The sequence below is a fragment of the Rhinoraja longicauda genome, chromosome 21, assembly GCF_053455715.1.
Source record: "Rhinoraja longicauda isolate Sanriku21f chromosome 21, sRhiLon1.1, whole genome shotgun sequence".
In the NCBI taxonomy this organism is placed as follows: Eukaryota; Metazoa; Chordata; class Chondrichthyes; order Rajiformes; family Arhynchobatidae; genus Rhinoraja; species Rhinoraja longicauda.
Window position 1 is genome coordinate 24013595 of NC_135973.1, and position 10973 is coordinate 24024567.

Sequence of the window (10973 nt, forward strand, 5' to 3'; positions counted from 1 at the left end):
ACTGTTGCCCTTAACTCCAGCACTTTGTGAGCCTTGTGTGTAAACCAGCATTTGCCGTTCTTTGTTCCTCATTTTCTGTAGGGTCTATTTTTAAGCATCTAATATAATCTCTGTCTATTTGCTGTATCAGTGAAGTTAATGTGCTTGCTAACAATGTGTGACAGCAATGTCCTCACTGAATCTTATAACCATTTATGTGCTATTGATATGTGGTGAAACAGATGTTTATCATGTTCTTGTTTACCCTACATTATTTCAAATACAGTACAAAACAAACCTAAGTGAATTCTGTCACTGATGTAGTTATTTAAATTAAAAGTTTCTGCTGGGCAAATTTAATTTGCTGTTAGTTATACAACATGGGTAGACAGTGTGCACTGTGGTGATTCCAATTACACCATGTACTTGTGTAACTGTCAAGTATTTATTTTTACGTGCACAACTATGGTTAGGTATAGGTACAATGAACATCTTGTTTGTAGCAGTATCACAGGCACATAGACTCGGAGAGCAAACAAAAACATAAATTATATATAATACATCAATTGTGCAAGACAGTGATAAGAAAAAGACTGCAAAAGCAAATCATTAATGTTAAAATACAATTGGAAAACAAATCTGTGGTAGCACAAGAGATGGCCTATAATGTTCTGTTGCTGAGGTTGGAATAATCAGGTCACTTGAAGAACCTGATGGTTGTAGAAAAGTAGTCGATCCTTAAACTGGTGGTGTGGGACTTCAGGTTTCTGTACCTCTTGCCCGATGCCAGCAGGAAGAAGAGAGCATGGCCCAGATGGTGAGGATCCTTGATAATAGGCGCCAACTTCTTGAGGCAGCTCCTCATGTAGATGCTTTGGATGGCGGGGCAAGTTGTGTCCGTGATGGACTGGGCTGAGTTTGCATTTTGCAGCAGCTTATATTGGGCGTTGGAATTGCCCGACCAAGCCATGAGTTAAGTCAGTTTCTCTATGTCTGGTGTTACTGTGGGCATTTGTCAATTGTATGCGGTGACATGCCGAATCTTCTTAAACTTCTAAGAAAGCCGAGGTACTGATGCACAACCTTCATGATTAAATAATGTAGTTCTGGCGCAGTTCCAGTATCAGCAGCTGGTGAAATATTCAACTTAAATCCACCCTTCTGTATAGAATCATCAAGAGGGAGAGGAGGTAACTTCCCAAAGATGCTTCTAACATTAATTACACTTTCAAGGGCGAAAGTGTAAAGCTGCATTCATTTTATTCAATCAGTGCTGTTATTTATAGTTAAGTGTTCTTACTTGACTGTAGCCAAAACTATTTGAGCAATTTGTTTGCACTGGTGTTGCTTGCTGCGATTGTTAGCCTTTGGGAAAATGGCCCATTTGATTGTTTGCTTCCACTTCATTGATGGTTACATATCCAATCAAATTGTCATGTTCACATTTAGCCATTAGACATGTGGCTGAAATGAGTACTTATTTTTTAAATTACCTGTCAGAAGAGAGATTGCTGTCCAGATGTAACTTCCTGGAATGTGATTAGTTATGATGTACATGATGCTTAAAACCTTTCTGTCCTTGGGCTGCCTTGCCAGAGTGAGGCCACATGCAAACTGGAGGAGCAGCACCTCATATTCCACTTGGAACAGCAGTATAGCTCATACCCAGCAGTATGAAGTCTGAAGAAGGGTCTCGACCCAAAGCGTCACCCAATCCTTCTTTCCAGAGATGCTACCTGTCCCGCTGAGTTACTCCACCTTTTTGTGTCAATCCCCAGCAGTATGAACCGTGAATTCTCCAGTTTTGGGTAACTGACCCACAAATCTGTGCTCCACCCATTTCTCCCACTACCCTGCGCTCCCTGTCCTCTTCCACATACATCCCTTCCTCTGGCTTCACATTTCACGCCTATTCTCTCCTTATCTCGCAGCCTTCTTTTCATCTCTGGCCTTTGTCCACCCATCTGCCGATCAACCTTCCCCCTCCCCCCTCAACTATATCCACCTATCACTTACAAGAGTATCTCATCCCCACCTCTCTTCTAGCTTTCTCCCTCCCCCCCCCCCCCCCCCCCCCCGACTACAATGTCTGAAGGGTCCCGACCCAAAACATCACCTATCCATGTTCTCCAGGGATGCTGTTTGATCTGCTGAGTTACTCTAGCACTATGTCTTTTTTTTTGTAAACCAGCATCTACAACTCCTTGGGTCTCCTTAAAAACACAGTTATCCGCCAAGTCCAAAATGTTATATTTTCAGTAATTCGCATGCTGTAGATATTGGTGACATTTGTTTCCATCCCTATTTGGTCGCTGTGGGCAAGTTGGGCTGAAGGACCTGTTTCCACACTGTATGACACCTTTGCCTAAACTGAGTGGTACGCTTGGCTCCTTCAGAGGGGCAATGAGAGTGAACTGCATGGGTGGGACTGGGGTCACAAACTCTGGTGTGTTTTAAAATGTGTTTGGTATTTATTTTTCAAGATATTAGAGATAATAAATCATTATAAATTGATGCCATCTGTTAGGAGGTATGTTAATTCTTCATGGGTTTATAAAGCAAGTAGGGAGAGTGCAGCTCGTGGAGGGACAGCCTTTATTTGTGTTTGCTGACTGTAACTCTCAGTAAAACCATAAGGTGGTGACTTTGGCAGCAATCCCTTTGCCTTCCTGCAATGCAAAAAGCACACTAGACATTCCAGGGATAAAACTATTTGCAAATTCTTAAAGGAAACCTGGATGTTTCCTATAACAAACCAGTGAATTTGTTCACTTAAGGTAAATGTTAATAGTGTTCATTTGGATAACTTGGGTCTGATTGCCATCTAGTGACCTCCACTGGAAAGTGTGTATGGGAGAAAGGTAACAGTTGCTGCCTTACAGCGCCAGAGACCCGGGTTCAATCCTAACTACAGGAGCTGTCTGTATGGAGTTTGCACACTCTCCCTGTGCCTGCATGGGTTTTCTCCAGTTGCTCCGGTTTCCTCCCACATTCCAAAGATGTGCGGGTTTGTAGGTTAATTGGCTTCTGTAAATTGTCCCTGGTGTGTAGGATAGAGCTGGTGTAAGGGTGATCACTGGTTGGTGTAGACTCGGTGACCGAAGGGCCTGTTTTCATGCTGCATCTTGAAAACTAAAAGTACATGTTCACCTGAAGACATAAAGAGGATGGAATCAGTCTGAAGATGGGTCCGAACTGAAATGTCACCCGTCTGTGTTCTCCAGAGATGCTGCATGACCCACTGAGTTATTCCAGCACTTTTGTCCTTTTTTGAAAGCAACTTCTGCAATTCTTTGTTTCTACATGTTTATCTATGAAGCCTGAATAATCACCTGAACCCCATAGATCCACAAATGAGGAACATTGCTTGAATGAGCAGTTAGAATTGTGTTATCAAAGCCACATATGTTCATAACTTGAAGTACTTCCTATTGAGACAAAGGCATGGTTTTACTCAAAGGCTATTCTATTCCTGGTTAGTTTGCAGCAAATCATATCTAGTCATTTAAAGATTTTGCAGAATGTCGTTCTGTGTTTATTTCCATCATTTGTTATTAAACTTACACAACAAAATCTGTGAACTTACCAATTAGCACTAACTTTCTGTTTATTTTACAAATGCTCAGATTTTCCACCTGCAACCCTACCATTAGGTTTGGGCTGCTCAGTTGCTCCCTCACTTCTGTTTTGCCTCTGTTCTTCACAAGTTTGTTTGTGCTCTCGTCCTGCTGTTTCCTCAGCACATTTCCTCTTCCATCTTCTTCAGGCCAAGAACCATAAGCTGCAGAGCACCTGGTGCATGTCTGACCTGCCTAACCTTATCCCGTCAATTCAATAATATTAAGCATTGTGTGCCATACTCCGGGAGGAGCCTTGTATTCCACAATCGTCCCTGAGAGGATGGACCACATGGCTCCTATTCCTCGTGACAAATTTCCCGCTCCACTGCCCTATCAAACTTCTCTCCACCAAATGTAGACAGTTCAAGGAGTTATTTGAGGCCGCATGCTGTTGCAGTAATCATCGCCCTCTCTTCCCCGGCATGCATGATAATCCCTCCCTACCTTCTCCCCATTCTAGTTCACGGTCCCCGTCGTTCCAGATTCTTTCCTTTTCCTTCTCGCTGCTCCCACTCTTCTTCCAGCCTGTATGTTCCATAAATGATGGTTCTTGATCTTTACTCAACTATAATTCTGTTAGGTATAAATAAAAACCAAAATGGAAATCTGAAATAAAGACAGAAACTGATAGAAGTGCTCGGGAGTTTCAGCAGCTTCAATGATAAGAGAAACAATGTTTGAGTAATTCAGTGGGTCCGGCAACATCTTTGGAGGACATGAATAGGTGATGTTTCGGTGCAGGAATGTTTCATTTTGAACTTCTTTGTTAATCTTATATCGCAAGACTTAACAAAGTTGGAGTGTGATAATACATTTTGCTTGTTGATGGAAAGGAATGGTTGATGTTCTTAGGTTGAAACCCTCCTTCAAGACGTGATTCCATTCCCTCCACAGATGCTGCTCAACCTGCTGTACACTGTAGATTGCATTTACTGGAATCCGGGGTAATGAACAATCTCTAGGTTTGATTTGATTCCCATTCTGCTCCTTGTCAGTAAACCTTTGCTGGTTGTAATCATTCAAATATTTTGTTTGTAGTTACCGGAATGGTACAATGTGCTATAATACTACAGTTTCATGGATGGCTTTGTATCTTAGTCAAACACCAACCTCCTCAAAAAAGGATTTGAGCGACGTATTTGTGCTGTATAATATACCAGGTCTGACCGAGAAATAAAATCCTCCTTTGCAACAGCATTCAGAGATTGACATCGAGAGCTGCTGGAAGGCCATCAACTCAGTGAAAGACGCTCTTTGGTCTGCCCAAGCTTTGTTGACCTCCCAGCGGAGCGAGATGTCCGTCGGGGAATGTTGCCGACTGGCCCACTGCAGACTACAGGGGTACGTGCTGAGGGACGCACTGAAGCTCGGTGCAGCCAACGCCAAGGCTCTGTGGGGGAGGACCACAGTCTAGGGTCCTTCCGCTGCTGGACATGGGCAGGGTGTGGTGACGACACCCCTCAAAATAAGGGAAGGGATCCCACGCCAGTGGGCCATATGAGTGGCAAGGGTGGGGGGTAATTTTGTGTATTGGTTTTTTGATTATCTGTATTGAATGTATGGACAGCCTCCGAGAATGTCGGATGGAGTTTTGGAAGGAACATGTTTTGTATATATTTATTTCTTGAATAAAGTATTTTTTGTTAATAAAAAAAAAAGCTCTGCACAAGCGCACAGACTCTTAGTCATGAGGGAGCTGTTTAAAGCTCATAGTTTCAGCAGAATGCCCATCAGCACTCCAGCCAATTCCATTTCCCTTGCTGAAATTTATTCCACCCAACACGTCATAAAGCCACATTACACAAAGCTAACTTCACTTGACTTAACATATCATTTTCAACGTTTGGATTGTATCATAAGCTTTGTACCGGTCCACCACCGATTTATTTCCCAGCACCCTTGGTTCCAGAGCCTGGCCGTGTAATTTGTTTTAGCGAGATGCCGGCCAGCAAAGTTGGCATGGAAGTCGGCTATGGGAACTGATCTGCCGGCTCCGGCAGGTCTGGAGTTCCAGTACCCTGGTCAAAGGGGGCAAATTCGATCGGCCGCGAAAGCACCTAATTAGGTCGAGATCGTCCGCCTCACCCAGCCTTGGTGGGTCAGTGGGACTTCCGTGGGGGATTTCAAGTGTGCTCTTGTAATTTTCTCTGGATTAAAGTTTACTGATTGTGGATGATCAGCCATGATCACAATGAATGGCGGTGCTGGCTCGAATGGCCTCCTCCTGCACCTATTTTCTATGTTTCTATGCCAGGCCACCAGTTACCGGAACATCGGTGGTGACCTGTAGTCGTTTGGACACTTGTTTTTGTTTCTATTGCACTGGTGTAATTTTAAATTTTAAATGCCCAACTGTAATCTCATTTATAACTGATTATGTGATGTATAGTCTAAAGTAAACAATTCTGGTGTGTAGAACCATTATCATATATTCTTGTTTAAATATTCATCTTAACAGAATTAATAAATAGCATTAAAATATTACAAAATCCTGCAGGTTAGTGATTCAAAAAATTGCTGCCATCATCTCAATCCATCCTATGTCTTCTGGTTCTGTGGTGACAGAGAAGTCCAATGTGGGACAATATGTGCAATAGAGTAGTTTGTAAAAACTTGGAAACAAAGAACTGCAAATGCTGGCTTACAAAACAGACACAAAGTATTGGAGTAACTCAGTGGGTCAGGTGGCATCCCTGGAGAACATTCGGATCAGACTGAAGAAGGGTCCCTACTCAAAACGTCAACGGTCCGTGTTTTCCAGAGATGCTGCCTGACCCACTGTGTTACTCCAGCACTTTGTGTTTCGTTTTTTAAAGTAGTTTGTAAGATGATTCACTCCTCCTGCCATTTATGCCGGGTTTTCCTGTGTCCCTGATACATCACCTTGAAGTTCTCAGCGCCGTCTCAAATGTTCCTCCTCCATTTTGAGTGGTCATGGGCCAGAGATTACCAAGATTCAGTGGGGGTGATTCCTGTCGCTGTCTGGTAGTCTGACTGACTGTAGTGGGGGGTGGGGAGAGGATAATCAGCCTGGAGAAGGGTTCCGTCCTGGAACTTCACCAATCCATTTTTCTCTAGAGATGCTGCCTGACTCGCTGAGTTACTCCAGCCATTTGTGTCCTTAACTTGCTTGTTTGTACTTCTTGTTTAACAATTGATTTACTCACTGGTTTATACGTATTCCTTTCAATACGTTTTTTTAGAGAGATACAGCATGAAAACAGCCCATAGAGTCCATGCCAACCATCGATCACCCGTTCACACTAGTTCTATGTTATCCCACTTTCGGACTACCTGGGGTAGTTTTACAGAGGCTGCTTAACCAATAAACCCGCAGGTCTTTGGGATGTGGGAGGAAACCAGAGCACCTGGAGGAAACTCATGCGGTCACAGGGAGGACATGCAAACTCCACACAGACAGCACTCTGGTCAAAACTTGGGTGTCTGGCACTGTGAGGTAACAGCTCCACCGCCTGCGCCACTGTGCTGCCCATGTTTGTGGGTTGTATATAAAAGGGAAACAGATGAGCTTGAAAAATCATTCTTCTTTCTCGGTTACTCAAATAATTTTAATAAGTGGTTTTAGGTGGGTTCTGGCTCATAATTTTGTACTGAACATTCTACTGCAGCAGTAAATGTCTGAAGCCGGGTCTCGACCCGAAACGTCACTCATTCCTTCTCTCCAGAGATGCTGCCTGACCCACTGAGTTACTCCAGCATTTTGTGTCTACCTTCGATTTAAACCAGCATCTGCAGTTCTTTCCTATACAGTAAATGTTTGATGTTCTATATCCTGAAAGAATTGTTTTACCATGCCAATATAACTGTTAATTGTATATTCAACAACTTTTTTCCTTCCCAACAATATAGGAAATGGACATGAGTTAGAAAACTGGCTGCTGTTCTAGATTATGACCTCAACCAAGATCAATCGCTACAACCGTTTTTCAGCAGGTGCAACGAACATACCCACAGCAGGCAGTACAAGTATTGTAAGTACCGCACCTTTTGTTTATTATTGTCACGTGTACCGAGGTACAATGAAAAGCGTTTTTTGGGTGTGCTATCCGGTCAGCGGAAAGACGATACATGATTACAGTCAAGCTGTCCACTGTGTACAAAGACAGGATGAGGGGAATAATGTTTAGTACAAGATAAAGAAAGTCCAGTAAACTCTGATTAAAGACAGTCCGAAGGTGTCCAATGAGCTAGATGGGACGTCACAGATCAATGTATATTTTCAGTCAAGCCATTATGCAGGGAATGCCACTTAAAGGTCATATGCATTCCCAGAGAAATTTGAATAGATGAGACCTTTTCTGGCTATTAGTAACCTCTTCTCAGTAACAAGTTTATTTGACATTAGCAGAAGAATAGGAGCTGCAGAAATCTCCCATTGGTAAAGTCAATTCAGTTTAATGTCATATGCACAAGCACAGTGAGCCAGTTGCAATGAAAATCTTATTTGGAGCAGCATCACAGGCACAAACACTCAGACAACGCAAGGACACATAATTTACACACAAATTCCACAAGGCAGTGAAATGAAAAGGGCCATGCAATAAATAAGGCAGTAGTGTAAAAATACACAATTAGAAAACTAGTCTGGAGCAGTGCAAGACGTAGTTGGGATAGGTTTAGGGTTGTGCAGGTCAGTTCGAAATCCTAATGCTGCCGGACCCGCTGAGTTTAGACTTTACTTTTAGACTCTAAAGATACAGTGCAGAAAGAGGCCCTTCGACCCACCTAATCTGCGCCGATCAGCAATCACTATCCTACACATGAGAGACAATTCACAATTTTTTACTGAAGCCAATTAACCTACAAACCTGTACATCTTTGGAGTGTGAGAGGAACCTGGAGCACCTGGAGAAAACCCACACAGTCACAGGGAGAACGTACAAACTCCGTACAGACAACAACCATGGTTCAGATCGAACCAGGATCTCTGAGGCTGTAAGACAGCAACTCTACCACTGTGCCACTCTAGTTACTCTAGGACTTTTTGTATTTTTATGTAAACCAGCATCTGCAGTTCCTTGTGTCTGGTCCTTGTCGATGGTTTTTAACCTCCCCTCTCTTCTAAAATAATTGGTTTAAATTTGCTATCCGATCTGTGGGAAGCGTTCCGGAATCTCTGGAATGTTGCCAGCTGGCAACCAATGCATCAGCTATTTCCACAGCTGTTTAGGAACATTGGGATGTGGGCCTTGGGAAATTATCGGCTTTCATTCCATTTAAATTATCCAGCACTTTCTTTTAAAAAGAGGCAAATTTCCCAGTTCCTCATTTGCTCAGGATCTGTTCTACATTACTTCACCTTCACGAGACCCAAAGCCTGCTGCTCCCACCTAACACTAGGATGCTTGACGAAGATATAAAAATATGATAGAAGCCGCCACTGAGTCCCCCATGGCCATGTGTGGAGGCAGGCCTGGCTCGCCGCCGCAAAGAAAGTCCCTGCCCTGTCCTGCACAGGGGATGCTCGGAAGCTGCCGAGCTCAGCCCCGAAGACCAGAGAGGTGGGAGCCGCTGGCGACGACAGACAGGAGCGGGCCGTTTGGAGAGGGACTGGGGTATTGCCTCCAGAGCCTTCATGGTCGGCTGCAGGAGGTAGCCACGGGATACAAAGAAGGTCGGACGAGGAGTTGGACGACCGTTCGTGGGCTGAGTCGGTTGAGGGTGAACGAGGAGGCTCTGTAGCAGCCTGGGGCTTACCTGGAACGTGGACTGGTTATAGAGTCATACAGCATGGAAACAGGCCCTTCGGCTCAATTTGCCCACGCGGACCAACAAGCCCAATCTTTGGACTTTTTGTAAATGGTGCCAAAATATGGCGATTCATGCATGTGTGATTGAAGCAAAAATAATTTCACTGTGCAGTGAAAGCTCCATTGAACCATTGATTAGCTTCACTGTTTGTTCTGCAGTAGTACACAAGGCAGTTCACAGCCTCTATTAAGGACAATTGTAGATGGGCAATAAATGCATACCTTGCCAGTGATGCTCATATCTCCAAAAGTAATTTTTATTTTTGCATCTTAGAGATGTTTCAAGTTGAGGTGGACAGTAAGTGCATAATCTCATGCTGCCGATATTTTTCTCATGACAGTAATTCTTTGGAATTTTGACGTTGTGATCTGTCACTTTTTAAGTACCGTTATTCATTTCAATACTGTTAACTTGCCTACATTAATTTTAAAGCATACTCGTCTCTCATTTAATATTATCCTTGATATCTGGCATAAATATTCTCTCTGTAATGGTATATGACAAAAAGTAGTTTTACCGTATTCACTGGTAATAGCATTGACCACTTTTAATGGGTTTGCTGTCAATTCTGACGGAATTTATTTGCAGACTAAACAATAAATGGGTCAAACTAAAAATCAGGCTTTCCTGCTTTGATTGCACAACCTGTATGTTTTCCTATAACAAATGGCACAAAGTGCTGGAGTAACTCATCAAGTCACGCAGCACCAGAACAGGTGATGTCTTTGGTCGAGGGCGGGAGGAAAACTGGAAGAGAGGAGGAGGCAGGAGAAAGCCTGGCAAGTGACAGGTGAATAAATGATCAGTTTGATAAGTAATCAGACTGAAGAAACATCCTGATCTGAAACGCCACCTATCCATGTTCACCAGAGATGCTGCCTGACCCGCTGAGTTACTCTAGCATTTTGTGTCTTCAAGTGATAGGTGGGTACAGGTGTGGGGAGGGGGGGTGGGGAAGGTTGATTTACGTCAAGAATTTAAACTTTTCTTTTTTTTTCAAAAACAGACAAGAATGGAAACTACTTTTGGTCCAGCATATTCCACTGTCACTACCATCACTAAAGGTAAGCGGGTGCATTTGTGTTTCTCTCGTCCGAGGGTTTGGTTATCTGCATATGATCAACACGTTACTTTTTAATTTAACTTAACTCGCGGTTACTCTGAACAACTATACCAAAACTGAGAGTTAATCTTGGTAGGAACACAAGTTGCCCCTCGTTTACTCTTTATGGTTTAAGGAGGGCTATCTGGCCCCTGGAACTTGTCCTTAGTGCCATTATTTTTACTCTTTGCTGCTAATTTATATACATTAAAATTTAATGTAATGACGTCCTGCCTTAATGTTAATTTTATTATGCCTGGCATGCTAGCCTCCTCAAGTATAGATGATGACATATAGTAATGTAACATTTTCTTTTATTCCGTAATTATTTTACCATTAACTGCGATTTAGGGGAATGCAATGCTGTAACCACCCTCACTCCAAGTATAATCGTATTTCCTTTACGTTTTGCAGTCTCTTCTGTAACTTAATTCCCTCTTGTATCCCTTATTACATTTTCACTTCTTGCTGTTTTTATTTATTCCCTTCAAAGACAACCG

General features: G+C 43.0%; 1 protein-coding gene across 1 annotated transcript in view; it reads left to right on the top strand.

The window, feature by feature from the left end:
• Window positions 1-10973, top strand: part of traf7 (TNF receptor-associated factor 7) — a 62552-nt gene that overhangs the window by 15517 nt on the left and 36062 nt on the right. The window contains 2 exon segments of the mRNA XM_078418125.1: window positions 7470-7591; window positions 10378-10435. Coding sequence (XP_078274251.1) covers window positions 7511-7591; window positions 10378-10435 — 139 coding nt within the window. The 5' untranslated portion in view covers window positions 7470-7510.